The sequence below is a fragment of the Alligator sinensis genome, unplaced genomic scaffold (genome assembly GCF_000455745.1).
Source record: "Alligator sinensis unplaced genomic scaffold, ASM45574v1 scaffold47_2, whole genome shotgun sequence".
Lineage (NCBI taxonomy): Eukaryota > Metazoa > Chordata > Crocodylia > Alligatoridae > Alligator > Alligator sinensis.
Genome location: NW_005842150.1, coordinates 1,685,363 through 1,702,534, shown reverse-complemented (window position 1 = coordinate 1,702,534; position 17,172 = coordinate 1,685,363). Strand labels below are relative to the sequence as shown.

At 43.1% G+C, this 17,172-nt stretch overlaps 1 protein-coding gene across 4 annotated transcripts in view; it reads right to left on the bottom strand.

Annotated features, from left to right (window-relative positions):
- PRIMA1 (proline rich membrane anchor 1) overlaps positions 1-17,172 on the bottom strand; it is a 137,554-nt gene that overhangs the window by 57,744 nt on the left and 62,638 nt on the right. Inside the window, exon 4 of one of the 4 annotated variants that reach the window (XM_014520758.2) lies at positions 1,986-2,825. The exons of the other annotated variants lie outside the window; for them this stretch is intronic. Within the exon in view, the coding sequence (XP_014376244.2) occupies positions 2,810-2,825 (16 nt within the window). The 3' untranslated portion in view covers positions 1,986-2,809. Of the gene's footprint in view, positions 1-1,985; positions 2,826-17,172 lie in introns of those variants that run through there. 4 annotated transcript variants of the gene reach the window in all.

The following is a 17,172-nucleotide window of genomic DNA, read 5'->3' as shown; positions in this document are numbered from 1 at the left end:
AGCAGGAAAAGTGATATTAGTTGGAGGGCTTATGGTATCCAATTACATGAAGGCAAACTTGTTCCAGTCACGACACCCATCTACTAAACTTCTTTCTTCACAACATCTTGAATTTTGCAGCTGCTAAAAGTTAAGTTTGTTAATTTAAGTTGTGGTTCTAATAGTTAGTGAATTAGAGTGGTACTGGAAGAGAAGACCACAGAGCTTTGTTGAGTACTTTGGTACTTATGTAACTAATATTACATGTTACATAGGTAATATTTACCTTTGGCTGTGTACTTAATTACATTACAAATCATCCAATTGATCTGCCACTCTTCTGACTAGAGTAACAAAGACCTTGATAGTGACAGGCCTTTTCTCTCTTCCCCTTCTTTGATATAGAAGAACAATGTGGTAAATGAGTATTTTTAAAAACCTCTCCATTGGTTCCCTAAATTACATTTTTTTTCCTTTTTAGAATCTGAAGTTTGGTTCAAAGGTTAATAGAAAATGAGAAAAGTTTGACCATCTCTATTTTCTAATTTTTCTGTTACACGTCTTCTCTTTCTCTCACTCTTTTATTCATCTTGTATTCAGTTCTATTTTCTCTCTTTCTGCTCCTCTCATTCTTCTATGCTTCATTACAAGTCCTCTCCCCTCACTTTTCTCCACCATTTCATTCCCCCACTATTTATCATTCCCATTTTTGTATTACTCTTATGTCAGTCTGTTTTCCCCTCTTTCCTCCTCCTGATCCTATCCCCCATGTCTCTCTTTATTCCCATATTGTTGCTTTTGTTCATTTCCCTAATAGCACATGCTCCCAAATCCCTCTGCTCAAAACAGGACCATCCGCAACCACATCATCCCAGCCAAAGTTTTGTCTAGCTGGGTCTTAAAAACATCCAAGGACAGAAATGCCACCACCTCTCTGGGTAACCTGTTCCAGTGTTTTAACTACCCGCCTCATGAGAAAATTCTTCCTAATATCTTACCTAAACTTCCCTTGCTGCAACTTCAGACCGTTGCTCCTTTTTCTGTCATCTGCCACCACTGACAACACTTTAGTCCTATCCTCTTTCGACCCCCACTTCAGGCAGTCAAAGGCTGCTATTAAATCCTCTCTCAGACTTCTTTTCTCCAGATTAAATAAGCTCAGTCCCCTCAGCCTCTCCTCAGAAGTCATGTGCCCCAGTCCCCAAACCATTTTTGCTGCCCTCGCTGGACTCTCTCCAATTTCTCCACATCCTTTCTGTAGTGGGTGGCCCAAAACTGGACACAGTACTCCAGATATGGCCTCACCAGTGCTGAATAGAGGGGAATAATCACTTCCCTTGAACTACTGGCAACATGCCTACTCATGCAGCCCAGTACGCCATTAGCCTTCTTTACAACAAGGGCTGGCTTGTATTCAGCTTATTGTCCGCTGTAACCCCCAGGTCCTTTTCTGAAGAGCTGCTGCCCAGCCTGTACTGGTGCATGAGATTGTTCTGCCCTAAGTGCAGGACTTTTCACTTGTCATGGTTGAACCTCATGAGATTCCTTTTAGCCCAATCCTCCAATTTGTCTAGGTCACTCTGAATGCTAGCCTTACCTTCCAGCATGTCTACTGCTCCCCCAGCTTGGTGTCATCTGCACACTTGCTGAAGGTGCACTCTGTGCCATCTTCTAGGTCATTCATGAAGACACTGAACAAAAACAGCCACAGAACCAACCCCTGAGGCACTCCACTTGATACCGACTGCCAGCTAGACATCAAGCCATTGAATACTACCCTCTGAGCCTGAAGTTTGAGCCAGTTTTCTATCCACCTGACAGTCCATTCATTCAGCCCCTCCTTCCATAGCTTGCCTGAAAAATGTTGTGGGAGACTATAGCAAAAGCCAAGCTAAAATCAAGGTACACCATATCCACTGGTCTCCCCACATCCACAGAGCAAGTCATTTCATCATAGAAGGCAATCAGGTTGGTCAGGCATGACTTGTCCTTGGTGAATCCATGCTAATCACCATCTTCTCCAAGTGCTTAGAAATGGATTCCTTGAGGATCTACTCCATGATTTTTCCAGAGACTGAGGTAAAGCTGACTGGTCTGTAGTTCCCTGGAGATATACAGATTCCATACTTGTTTTTGGTTTCTGTCTTTCCTAGATTTGGAAGAGTGCTCTGGTTAACCAAATGTCTGACAGTCCAGTAGAGTTTGGGAGTAAAGCTCTCCTGTGAGTTACTCTTTCAGCTGAATGGAGTTCTACATTCTATTCAAGCAATTAAATGTGAATCTGTGTACTTAAATACACAACATTTAAGTTGCTATTATATATGAAGCCTAAGGTTGCTGTCTTCTCGTTTCACTATTAATGTAACTTAAATCTAAGTATTCAATAAGATCTAGTGTTTTATACTTGCAATACTACACTATAGTTATACTATGCTATACTATACCTATCCCATTTAATGTCCGAAAAGATCATCTGTCCCTAACCCTGCTATGTATAGAACCCTTTGAACTACCATTAAGAGGAAGTGCTTGTTGTTTGTATGCTCCCACTGATGGTCACGGTAAGTTATACATTAGTAGGGAAGTTGTAAGCAGGGAAGTCTTCACATGCAAGATATACTCACATAGCAGGAGAAACAGGTGGTTGGTTCGCTAGCTATGATTTGCTACACACATTGCTTTGATGTATAGCAGCAAATTGATCAAGGTACTCCATACAGAGCTGTTTCAAACGAAATGTGTATGCATCTCTGCATAACTTAATGTGGCTCCCAATGCATGCGTGAAATGATGCTTCAAAGTCCATAATAACCTTTTCACCATGTACACATTAATCTGCGTGAATCCTAAAACCAAGAAAGTAGCACAACATTTAATGGATATACTTCACATATTAAGCTTTAATGTAAGCTTAGGTTCTTAAGCTAGCTTCTTAGAAAATTTTACATCACCTGTGCTAGTAGTCTGCTGGGCTCTGTGTAACACCAAGGTGTAAATTGTAACAGTGTATCTAAACAGAATATGTTCTTTATCCAGTAAATTTCTTAAAGAAAAGGCATTTTGAACATTTGATTAGCCCCACAACATTGAAGGCCCCAATTTGTCCCGTGGATACAATATTTTAAAAGTGCATAGATGCCCAGCCAGGCAAAACCCGACCTATCAGAGTGGGTTATTTAATTTAATTATTATTATTATGCCTTTCAGTCATTACTACATGTCGGTTTATTGAAGTTTCAAGAGCATGAGACCACCTAAAATTGGAATAAAAGTTTAGTTAAGAAAGACAAAATTCAGGGCCCAATCCTGTAAGGTGATCAGTTTCCTTAAGTTTTCCTGCACCTTGTATCCTTGTGTTAAGGGTGAGATCCAAAATTGGACATACATGTCACAGTGCCAAGCACTATAATGCCTCATTTTCACATTGCAGGAAAATTCTGTACATAACTTCCCTGCTGAATACCCAGACTCCTTCCCTAACCATTGCAATGAGACAAGTAGGTACCTCTCAGTGAGATCCACAAAACTACTAGTTTGTGTGGGGAACCATGAGCAGATAAAAGCTGAGAACAAAGGTATGTCTCAAATCCTACCTCCTTCTGAGGCTTAGGTGCCTGTCTTGGCTCTACCAGGAGGCACTTCTTTCCATCTGGTATTCACGGCTCTCCTGAGACAGAACTCTCCCCTAGGCCCTTACCTTAAAAAAGTATAAGGTCACTTCCTGCTGTTAGAGCTGGAGGCAAAGAATGGTCCTGTAATCCAGTATGTCAGAGGTTACCCCATTTACCCAGGAAATGGGAGTTGTGTTCAATGCCCTCTTAAGACTGTGAAGATTTAAACCCACATCTTTCAATTCTCAGGAGTGGTAGCAGTCAAGGGTGGGCACTTTTATGGTTGAAGCTCTTTCTCTTGGCTGAAAAGAATCAGGTTAACTTGACCAATGAGATGGAACAGCGCTGGCATCCACCTAGGACAAGGGTTTCATGTTCTACTTCAGTATTAGATTCCCATAGTATAGAAGCGTATTGTGCCAGCAGAGAGACACTAGACAGTGACATGGATAGGCCAAATAACCACTTTTCTGTCAGTGGCTAAGATAAATGTATGCAAAAGTTAAAGAGAGCAAATACTGATAAGCAAATGAGAATTTTCAATTTCTTTCAATCTGAATATGAAGATGTTACTAGTCACATATGAAGGACTTAATTCCCTTTCCATCAGTTTTACACTGAGGTAGCTGATAACTTCAGTGAAGTTACTACCAACATATATATATTGGTATAATTACAGGTCTATCATTATTATTTTTCAGCACTCCTTTACGTAAAACTTTGTGACACAGAAAGAAGAAAACGACAAATACAGCAGATAAGTATATACATCAAAAGAACTGTTTTACTGGAAGCCTTATAAACAAGACTGGAAGCTTCTGTTCCTTCTATGTTCTCAGTTACATGTTTTTTAAGGGACATGTCAACTTATTTGTCACTCATCAAATGACACAGGAAGTGAAGTGACAAATGTCAGGAACTTAAATAAGCACCATTTATAGACAAACACTTCAAAGACATTCTTAGCTAATTATATTTTAATTAAAACTTCCATGATTTAGAGTGAAAAGAACAGAAAAATGGCTTTCTTTGAAACTGTGCACAATAAAATCCTCTCATTTGGTTTGTGACTGCAACATAACACACAAATAACTGTCTTAGTGCTAACCTACCTACCTTGGTTGTAGTCCTTGACTTGCAGCAATAGCTCAGAGCTCAGTGCAAGCTGTAAAACACTCCCACGAATCTGGCTAGTTACTTGGTTAGCCAGCCTGTGCTACTGTGGGTAAGCTGCTACCAATACACAAGATAGTTTAAAGCTAGCTGGAGCTTGCCTACACATACCCTTCCACTGCTATGCTGCAAACCTAAACAAGCTGACAATTTGGTTAAGATCGTGCTTTAAACATCCTTACTTAACAGATGCAGGACGGGATGGAGGAACGAGTTCTGTATTATTTAATGACATTAGCAGGCAGGACCTCTCATTACCCATCAATGACTTGTACATTTACAGGAAGTCAATGGAAAATGAAATGAAGCCATTTAAATTTTAACAAAGACAAGGAGTACTGGAGCAACCCCGCCCAAGGAGCTTGATAACAACCAACGAAGAAAAATTAATCTGCTTTCTAGAAATGGCCCATTAAGAAGATTATCATCTACTCAGAGAAATTTAATGCACCAAAAGTATCAGGAACAATAGAGCTCAGGATCTTCAGTTGTGATCTACCCAACCTTTAGCCCCTGGCCTCTACCATTTCAGCTAATGGGACCTCCTCCAGGTATTCTGGGACTAGGCTTTTGGGACTAGGGTTTATCACTATTATTCTTATTTAGATACATATCCCTCTCTATTCAGAAAGTCTCAGAGTAGCTCACATGTAAGAAAACCACATTTCAAAACAGACAGACAGGATACTTTTCTGACAACATTTTGCAAGACTGTGAAATACTCAAGTGATCTGCATTCTGTTTTTTTCCTTGGATTTGTTTCATATGAGTAAGAAAAACTCCATCTGGAGAAATGGAACAAATCCAAGAAAAAGTGACCTCTCCTCCTGTCTCCCTTGTTTACTTCTTTCTGTTTTTGTGATAACTAGACTGCTAGGCAGTGGTGATGGCACAGAAAATCCTCAGATTTTGGAGGCAGGCCTAAGAAATTTTTGATGCATCTTAGTTGCAGGCCAAAAATCTGGCCGTTAGACAGGTGTGGCACCAGAGGACATTTGTGTAGAGAGAATTCTATGGGATTTTGATGCATACACAATATGCAATCATACAAATCAATGGCGGTTGCTATTACAGCGTTAATATAGGATCATAGGAAAGTAAGGCTGGAAAAGACCTCACAAGGCCATCTTCTAGTCCAACCCCCTACTCAAGATAGGACCAACTCTGACTAAACCATTCCACTATATAAGAATAGGATAGCTTACATATACAGGTTGTTGCAGATTTTGCAAATATCTAGAGATAGATATCTTTAGCGTGAAGATTATGTGACACCCTAACATGTCTGTAACTGCTAGTAGCCCCATAGGTGCCACCTGTTTGAGTCCAGAGAACAAGTGACATACTATTGATTACTCAAAGGAAGAGATTAATGGCTGAGCTACCTCCCACTTCCAACGTAAATGCTCTATGGTTACCATAAAAAGCAGCTCCATCTGGCCAAGATTTTGCCACAAGCTGGGAAGTATTCAATTTTTTCCCAGTGCTCAATCTTTTGAATCTCCCAATACTTTTGTTAATGAATGATTCTCTTATTCAGCTTCCTAATTTTGCTCATTAAAATATTCCAAAGATTTAGGATACTATATGCACAAAAATTACATTGTTCCAGTATTTATGATTGATTGTCACTATGATACATGGCCTTGTCTGCCCTTTCCATTGAAAAATAAGCAGTAATTAATGGATGGCATTGCCTGAATAATGCAGAATGGTTACATTTCAGCTACATCCTTGCTTGGACTATATGGCTTGAGTTCTCTTTTTCTTAAATAGGTTGTCCTAACCACTCCTCATTTGAAGAAATCAATCAATCTTCCACTGTTAGCTATTGAACGTCCACAGTGTTAAAGACCACCGTGCTGCGGATGGCCTTGCAGAATTTCTATACTGTGCTGGCTGACTGGAAAACCTTCCAGTGCTTTCTTTCTCACACAGGTAGGAAAAAGGGCTCAGAAGAGTATGTACCTGTTCTACTGGGAAACAAAAGAAAGCATTTTCAGTACAAGTCACATTGCATTATTGATTGTAATGGGCTTTGGATCAGGTCCCAAACTACCCTACTTCTTAGGTTAGGCTCTATCCCATCTGAACTCCAGAGTCTTGTCCACTCATTTTCAATGTTCAATTCACAGCTGTCTCCAAAAGCTGCTCTTACCCGAGGAAATTCTAGGATAAATTTTAGCAGGCTTGTGGGTTATTTCCACATTTGGGTCCTTCACCTTCCTCAGAAATGGCCAAATCCCCTTTCCTGTATGAGGATGAAATATACTGCCTTTACCCAGGGCTTCTCTTGGGGTACAATATATTTCTCACTGATCTGCAAGTTCTCCAAGTTGTGCAGTCAGTATGTTGGAGAGGGCAGATTTAATACACTCTGCTTTTCCATCACATACTCCTACTTCGGTGCACATGTGCTAATAGTGCAAATAACATTTCTGAGATACACGAAATTAAGGGCAGATGGTGTTTATTCTCCTCTTACTTATAGCTTTGTAAATCCAGACTTCAGTGGAGTCAATCATGATTTGTCCTGCTCCAGAATGCTGGAGATAGTCATGTTTCCTTCTAGTCTACTAATTAAAGGCACTTTAATGCTCCTTACTTACTGACCACAGGTCACCAACCTTGAGTAAGAGATGAGGCTTTCTTACAAAAAGGCTAATTTCTTTAATGAAGTACTAGCAGCAACTCAACCCTGTTCTACCCAAGCCCTCACATTTCCTAATCAAGACTGCAAAGAGAACTCTAAAAGTTTTTTTCTGACTGCAGCAATTTGATCTATGGCATTATATCCCAGCTACCTCCGGTGCAGAAAACATCTTTGATAGATTTTGATGTCCATAGGGAAAAACTGAATGGGCCCAAGGTCAAAAATGAACTCAGCGTGCTGACCTTTCCACCCAGTGAAAAGCCATCTAAAAAAGTAAAAGGAATTAGCATGCTCAGCTAAGGAGGTTTGGATGAAACGAGCTTGAGCAGTGAATTGTAGTGCATTTTGGGTATAAGAAGTCAGCCTCTCTGAAATATCAGCAGCATAAACAAAACACCATAACCCACAGTGATGTTATATATCACTTCAGATGCAAGCTTTATAGAACAGGATGGGAGGGACAATGATTCCATGCATCCGGGTGCCTGGTCATGGGTTCTATTCTTAGCTGTGCCACAGACTCCAGGTGTGATTTTGGGAAGCCCTTGTTATTATTAATATACAGCAGTGCCCAGAAAGCATAGCTTAAATCAGGACATATTGCACTAGGCACAGTATACAACCTAGTAAAAGGCAGCCCTTTCCTAAACAGCATTCAATTTAAATATCAGTAGGTGCAGCAGACCAGGAGTGGGAGAAACTTCTATTTTGATTTTTACAGAGGATTAAGGGATTTGCACCAGGTCACACAGGAAGTTGGGTATTCAACCCACATTTCCTGTGCACCGTGCAGTGCAGTAAGCACATACATCCTTCCTTCTCCAGTCCCTTATTCTGTCAATTTCCTCCTCATTGTGGAGGACGGACGGATGGACCATCACTGTATCACATAGGGAGGGGCAGGATCTGTGTAAATGGTATTCATATCAGTTGGGACCTTGTAACTGCAAACCAATTCAATAAATTCAATCTGGGAATAAACTTGAAGCCAGTGCAGATCATGAAATTCACACCTAAGCCATAAACCAGATGCTCCCAGTGTTACTGGGCCATTAGAAACTGTACTGACCTTACTACTACCAACCTTCCTGGGAGGGTTAGCATCTTCCTCCAAACCACTGCTCTATTTTTTTTTCTGACCAAACTTGCAGGGATGTGCATAGAATTACGTGCCTTCCCAGGTAGGCTAGGATCATCACAAAGCAGAACTGGCCAAAGTAGATCCCTTCTGAGCATGCACAGAAGGACAAGTCTAGTTATACAGCAGGGAAAAGGATCTAAAATATGTTGAAATGATGCAAAGTGACTCATACAATTAAACACAGACGTGCAAGTAGTACTTATGTGCCTCCAAGCAAAATAAGATTTGGGACCAAGAGTCCACAACGTAGTTCCTAGTACTTTAGTTCTAATAGTGTTGCTGCCACTGCCAGAACTGAAAGGGCAGAGATATAGTAAGGCCCTGCCATGGAGACATCACTGGGATAGCAGAAGACAGGGATTTGGCATACCCTGATATATCCTAGTAAACCTGAGTAACAGTCTGAATGAGACACTGAGTAAGGCAGAAGAAACCTCCAGAACTCCAATGACTATTTTTTCTAGAGAAAAACCACGGCTCTGTAGTTTCTATCACTACAAAAATGTAAAAAGATAATCTTTTTCTGTAAAGGAAAAAATAACATAACAGCCCAGGTTTTACTTAGTCCTTAGTTGAAAAAATTTCAGTGAGGTCAATAGTTTTCTCTAGGTAGGACTGAACAAGAACCTCAGGATTTGACTTATTGTAGGTATCAATTCTAATCTGCAAGAGAATTTTAAAAAGGCATGTGGAAGGAGACACGTAAAATAAGTCAACCTTTCTGCTTTGCATTTTAGACAAACCAGCTTTATCACAGCATAACTCCTTTCATCTCCTTGGAGTTACTTATCACTAACATGGGCAGAAGAGGAGACTCAAGCCTACAGGTCCAGCTCCATCCTTCACTAGTTGGATTGAGATCTAGTTAAACTCAATTGGATCTAGAGAAGTTACTTTGGATTTACCCTGCTGTAACTAAGTTCCCAAGGTATCCCACAGCAAGGAAACATTATGGAGTGTTTGAAGGATTAAAAGTCAGTTATAGAACCGATTAACTTCCAGGTCTTAATATGAATCTAGTTCAGGTTGACATCTAGTTCAGTTTGAGGCTGGTAGTTTGGCACCTGTTCAGGGACCTGTAAAGATAAGCTGCCTTTATCATGCTTCTCTGTCTGTCTCACAATCCTGCTTCATTTTTTAAAAGCTCTGCTGGCAGCCTGAGCAGAAAGGTAGAGAAGTGAAGATGGAAACTTTGCCATACTAGAGACCTAATTATTATTATTGATAATAATTTTACGTGCTTACTTATTTTTTTATCACATAACACTTAGGAGCCACAGTGTATTAATTAGATTACTTATGCAGAACAAGAAGAGTCATCCTCCAAAACAGTTTATAATCTGCTGTGTTCTTTCTGAGAATGGATGAAGCCTCAGACTAAATGGTCCAGCATCCTTCACCAGCACTGAACTTATTTAACATTTTTGTGGGCAAGCATGGGAAATGATGTGTGAGGAAGGACTTGGTGGTCATGATACTACTGTATCATATAGGGAGGGCCACAGCTAATGAAGGGCAAACTCAGGTTAGCTTTTTGTGATTGCGCCTCAAAAAAATGACCATCTTTCATACCACTTCTTGCCACTGCCTCAAAAAAAGGCACATATCAAAGAAAGGTACTGTGTTATTCCTCTGTCTGAGGTTCCTCCCCTGACTGGTGTATCTCTAAAGTTAAGAATGACTTTTTCTGGCTAACACACAATTGGATCCAGGTTTTTATTTCTTAGTATTAATACTCTTTCCTTATCACCAGGAAGTAGCTTTAAGTGTGGCTGTTAGGTTAGAACTGTTAGAAATGCTTCCTGACATTGCTGTTTAACACTCAGTTCTGAGAGCTGGACAAAAATGGCCTGAGTGCCTAGTCCAGTGGGGGGTCAACTTTTTTTGACAAGTGTAGCAGTCCACTGCTGCTCTAGTTTCTGCTGCCCGATCTGTTGTTCTGCCCCCTACCCTATCTGCCATGGTGCCACATGCAGAAACTACCCATGCCACTTGTGGCACTCATACTGCAGGTTAGCCATCCCTGGTCTACTCACATCCAGAGAATAGTTCTGAGACTAATACAAATAAAGCATCGAAGAATGAGAAGAGTCTGGAGAACCAAGGCCATCATCCAGCTACAGCTCTGCTAATACTTGATCTGTTATATATGACCTCTTCTTGCCTGGGGTCTCTCCCAAACAGATGTACGCTTAATAATGATACAGCATTATAAATGGGGAGGAAGGACAAAGATAATACAAATAGGATAGTGCAGATACTAGTTTGAAGGGTTTTGATAATTCAAAATCATTGTAACACAGAATTTCAGATTCCATGCTTGGGGCAATACAAGGGCTGCAGCATGCAATGTGCCTAGTGAAGTGGTGGGCATGAAGTTGCCTTAAAGCCCTGTATTCATTAGGTGCTAGCCAGAATAGCTGGTCAGCTGTTCAGGGGATAGTGAAGTAAGCTGAGTCTACCTAAGGGTGGAGCAAGGCATACAGAGATTATGCTTCCTACCAAGTGCAGTACAATAACCTTTACAAAGCACTACAGTACACTTTACAATGCACTGTACCTACACAACAGCTCCATCGGGATATTTCTGATTAAAGTAGAAAATGTGTAAATAAAGACTTTTGTCTGCACATGGAATTAGGGGAAAATAACTAAAGGTGTGAAGTTAATACACATAAATTAAATGCGTCTTCCAAAGAAGGTTTAAGTTAGAGCTGAGTCACTTTACTTTTGAATGAAAGCATCCACACGGTATATACTGCCCTTGAATTTGTGCGCATTCACTTCACACTGAATTACTTAATCCAAGTAAACTTTCCTGAGTGTCCACATATAGGCTAACCCTAAAAGGAGCACAGACCCTTTGAAAAGGTGGCCATATTCTTGTCCTTTTAAAAAAGCCTAGGGCCAAACTGTAGTCAACAGAACTGCAGAGATGTAAAACCATGGTTGCTTAGAGGAGGACCAATTAGCCTGTAGTGTTCAGTAGTGTGACCCTGAAGTTCTGGGCACCTACAATTTCAGCTAAAACAGACGGAAGCTGCAGTTGCTCAGCAACCTAAGCGATCAAGACTATTGGGTCTGCTCCAGCTGCTCTGCACATCTTCAGCAGAAAAAAATCAAATTAATTTAACTGGCTCCCTGAGGACTATGTAGGACAAATCCCTGGGTGATGCAGAGCCAAATTGCTCCAGATCACCCTCCTCCCAGATCCCAGTGCAAAGAATATTGCTGGAGGAAATAAAGTATGCTTTAGGATGTTCCAACACCCTAGTGATCTCACTGCTGAAGTGCATCTTGCAGCCATTGGATCCTGCCTGTAGCAAAAGGCAGTCCTGAAGCTACTCCAAACAATATCCAAGAATGGACTGAAACCAGAATCACGGAGTGATCAGGTTAAGAGCTCTCTTTGAGTCTTCCTAGAGACTGTGCTTAGTATATCTCAAGCAGCCTTCTCAATTTAAATGTTTAAAACATGCCCAAACCCACAAATCTCCTGAACATGGCTTAAAAATAAGGAGATTAAAAATAAGACCGTGCTATCTTAGTTCTTGCCTTCTGGTTTTTGAGTCTGGGATCATAATTATAAATAAAAGGCAAGATTCTTATTTACTTAGGTGACTGCGAGAGCTGGAACTTTAAGATAAATGCAGAGAATTAGGGGTCTCTTGGTTATGTGATATTCAGCAACAAACCCTCTCGACTTTAAAATGTCAGAATGAGCCTGCATCTCCTTTTAACTACAGTAGTTTAAATCCAAAATGACTCCACTGAAGCCAATGCCAGCATAAAACTAGTCCAAGTTGAGACTGCAGCATTTTTATATGGATGGAGAACTCATGGTACATGGAAAATTCTGGACTTTCTATACTGTATCCTCATCTGAAGTAAAAAACACAGTGAAAAATGGCATACTCATTAGTGCTACTGATACCAAATGAATGGATCACAGAACTGACTATTACGTTCTAATGGATTCCTTGTCAATTCTCTACAAATTAGAAGTGAAAAAGTGGATGACATTTTAATGGAAAATCATTAGAGCAACATTTGGAGCATTCATCTGTTGGTATAAATGACTAATGCAGCGGTCACCAACTGGTTGATCATGATTGACTGGTTGATTGGGGAGCCTCTGACAGTCGATCTCAGCTGGGGGGGGGCACACAGACTGAGATAGACTGGACAGTCTCAGCCCCACCAGACTGAGATCGATTCTCAGAGGCTCCGCAATCAGGAGTGGCGGGATGCACATGGGGAGTGGTGGGACGCACATGACTGGGCTGAGCTGCACCCCCTGCCGCTGAGGCCGGGCCAGGGGAATGGTCCCCTCATGGCCAATTGCCCCCCTGCCCATCGCCTAAGTGGGGAGCGCTGCCTGTCAGGGGGTGCACCAGTGCTCTCAGGGGGTGCATGTGCACCCCTGTGCACCCTCTACGTGTTGCCACTGGATTCTGGGCTGTCCTTTCCTTCAAAAAGTGATTTTCACCTTAAAAAGGTTGGAGATCACTGCTATAAAGATTTTCTGCAATTGTCTAGTGCTGTTGGTGATGAGGGAACCAAGTGGCATTTTACATTTGATGTGAACAGTTTTCCACCCCGGGAAAATACTATTATGTCTCTGTAATCATAAAAGAGAATAGGAGAAAAATTTTCCCCTTTGGGATCATAGGAAAGTAGGGCTGGAAGGGATCTCACAAGGTCATCTAGTCCAGTCCCCTATTCACAGAAGGATCATCCCTGACTAAAAGCATTCCAGCATAATGTTTCCAACCTAAATTTCCTCTGGTCCTGCTTGAGTCCATTGCTCCTAGTCCTGTCCCCAACAGCCACATAGTTAAGAAGAAATACTGTGCTTATAAAAAAAATCCCAGACTGACAGTCCTGGAGAATGGAGTTTTCTTTTTATTGACAGAACAGATACTGTGCCGGCAGCAACAGGGCAAGCATTCCCACACAGCATTGTGAATGCACTTCAAACTTAGCCATCTTTATGTATAAATGGATATTCTAATTTCTATGTTCATGCAGTCATTGATCTGTCAGCAGGAGACTGCTAATAAGTGGTAGCCATAATTTTGGTGCTACAGATACTTGACTACTTGATAACCAGGGATCCGGGTTTTCCGTTTCCCATGGAAAACAGAGAAAACCATGGATTCCCTGTTTTTATCAGAGAAAATGTGGATTTCCACTTTTAGCAGAGAAATCTGCGGATTCTCTGCTTTTGCACAGAGTCCTTGCAGGCTCGCACAGTTCCAGCCTGCAAGAGTTTATTGCAGAAAGGATGGGAAACCCCCAGCCTTTTCTGGAGAGGAACGCAGAGGAGGAAGGGCAGGGCCTGAGCCTCTGAGTCAGCCATGGCTGGGCTCAGGCTCACCCTTTGCCCCTGGAAGTAAGGGGCATAAGGGGGTAAGGGCAGGGGTGCCCCTCTGTCAGCTGCACATGCGCTGGCCAGCCAGAGGGGTTTACTCACTGTTGCTGCCACTGCACTGCCACCACCGTGCCCTGCACTGCCTTCCTGTGGCCGGCTGCACACCTTTGTGGGCAAGCAGTGCAGCAGCAGCAGTGCGGTGATGGCCACCACATGCGGGCCACACATGTGCCACCTTGCCAGCTGAGGAGGGAGAGGGTAGCTTGCATGCAGTGGCCACCACCGCACCACCACTGCCGCCCTGCAGCCGGCCACTCGGCTCCATAGGCATGGCTCTGCGGTGGCATCAGTGGTGAGGGGTGGTGGCTGCTGCTTGCCTGTAGAGCTGTGCCCGTGGAGCTGTGCAGCTGGCTGCGGGGCGGCACCAGCGGTGTGGTGGCAGCCAGAACTGCCACATGTGAGCCCCTGTCTGTAGGCAGGGCTCCTTAGACTAGCAGCAGTGGCAGCATGGGATGGTGGTGGTTGTGGCTGCATGCTGACTGGCGGGGGTGTTTCACACACAGCGGCCGCCATAACCTTGCACCACCACTGCCGCTTGACTTCAGAGCCGTGATGGCCACCTCCACGCAGGCATGGGTCCACAAGCAAGTGGCAGTAGTGGCAGCCACTGTATGCAAGCCCTACCCCCACCTCCCAGCTGGCATGCAGCTGGCACAGCCGCCACCCCGCACCACTGCGGAGCCATGCAGCTGGTTGCGGGGCACAAGCAGTGGTGCAGTGGCAACCACCGCGTGCAAGCCCATGCCCTCCCTCCTACCCCACCAGCCAGCTGGCTGGGCGGCACATATGTGGCCCGCACGCAGTGGCTGACCCTGCATCACCACTGCTGTGCCCCATGCCACTTGCCCGCAAATCTGTGCAGCTGGCTGCAAGAAGATTGCGCAGGGTGCAGTGGCAGAGTTGTGGTGGTGGCCACCGTGTGCGAACCCCCCTGGCCAGCTGGTGTGTGCGCCCCTGCCCTCACCCCCGGGCCCTGCTCCTGGGAGCAGCCACAGGGGCACGCTCCCGCCCCCTTCTTGATTTGGCCCCGCTGGCACCTTCCCTTTCCCCCGCCCTGCCCTTCCTCTTCCCTCCACACACGCTTTCCTTCTGGGATGGGTGTCCGTGTCTGTGCATGCATGTGCCTGTATGTGTGGGGCTGGGGAGCTGTTGTGGGGGAGTGAGGGGCATCAGGAGGGCTAAGGAGGCTGTGGGAGGGGTGAGGGGCACCAGCAGCAGTGGTGGTGGGGGACTTTGGGGGGGCCTTTAATTTTAATCAAGGATTTTGAGTTTTAAATCAGAGACTTTGCAATTTTTAAATCAGAGAAAATGAGGATCCCTGTTGATAACTGAGTCCCACCAAACCCAGTCCATCCATATAGACTACTCTCAGATTTTAACAGCCATCAGATTTTGTCAGTTTTATGTCTTGGCAAATTAAGTCCTCATTTGTCCTACTGAAGTCAACTGAGTTGGTTTAGTTGATTGCAATGGGACTTGGATCAGGCCTTGAGAACTCAGTTCTGCACCACTTACAAATAGGCCCATGGAAGCCAGTGCAAAACTGGGCCTTAGGCTGGACCGTAACTTACAACCTAGAAATGAAAGGTATTTATATTATCAGCACACCTTTGAGACCTCCAGGGCATATCTACACCACACTGGAGCACCACATTCAAAGCATTTCTTGCCTATTGGGTCGTACTCTGCACATGCCAATTGCCAAAACATGGTTTGTACCTATATTTAGCATGTTCCCAGTGCTGCTGTCTCAGGCTGGCTCATGCGAGTGGTGCTAGAGTTTCCCAGCACAGCTCAAACGGTGGTTATAAGGTACATTTTGGGGATCTAGTCCTGATGGAGTGGGACTGAATGGGCAGAGCATGTTTTCATGGTAATACTCCCCAGTCCTGTTCTGCATGATCTAGACATAACTCCAGTTCCTTGACATACAGGGCCAGATCCTACTTCACCTAGGCACATAGGTGGACTTAGGTGCTTCAGGGTATTGTGCTTTAGCAATCTGACCCCAGCTTTGGTCAGATAAATCCAGGAGTGTTTTAAAGGTGTTTCTCACACCTTCTTGTGCCCTTCAGCCCCAAACCTCTCTCTGCCATCTGCTGCTTGAACACTGAGAACAGAGATTCCCCAAAGGTCATCTCCTTGACCAACGATGCTTCAGTTTTCCTCACCTCACCCAGGTCTTGTCAGCTTTTAGCAAATTGGATTTTGCCAGCTAGAAGAATCACACTTTTGTTTAGTCATGTGGGTCAGAAATGACAGATCCGCCCTTCCTTGGAAGAGGTGAACCTATATGGTCAAATGCTCTGAAATCATCTTTACTGCTGACTATTAAGTTATAAAAGATAACAAAAAGATTTATTATGAAAATGATAAGAAATCATAAGAAATCAGTAACTGTATGTTACTGTACTGTTCAGACAGAGATATAAGAATAAACAAACAAAAGGAAATATCAGAGCAAAAATAGGATGTTAACCAGCACCTTTAACTTAAGAATGCAGCTTTTAATCAACTCAACAGGTCAGAAAGCAACTGCTGCCTCTGACCTTCCTGCAAATTCTTCTGTCAGCCTATTTCACTTCGCTTGCTGGTTGATGGCTTAAATTCATTCCCTATGCCCAGGAAAATTAAAGACAAACACTTGCCCTCATGGCAAGGCTTAAGTATGGTTTATTTTCTGTCCATGTATATACAATATCTATTGGATTCATAGGGAGCTCATACTATGCATATAACTTCCTGCCCCCCCGCCCCCCAGCATGTTTTTTTGCCAGACCAGAATATTTCCTGATTCGAATTATGACCAGGAGAATATTTATATCCTTTCAGACATATCCCAAGGATAATTTCTCCACTGTGATAAATATCCTTCCTACTTTCTACTTGCAAGTGCAGGGGAAGCCTGGGATTATGATTTTGGACATTGCCTACACTGGCAAGTTGAAAGCTGGGTGCCCAGAAGGCCAGGCTTGGGCTGACAATCACCTGATTGTTGGCCCTGGCCCCATCATGAATTCAATTTAAGGCACCATACAGACCATATGGCACTTTAAATTGGGTGCATGTGTAGCACTCTTACCATTTCTGCTATGATTAATATATTAATTACAGCACAAATGTAAAATGTAAAGGGAGCCTGAGTTATAGAAAAAGGGTTATACAACACATAGCACGCTCT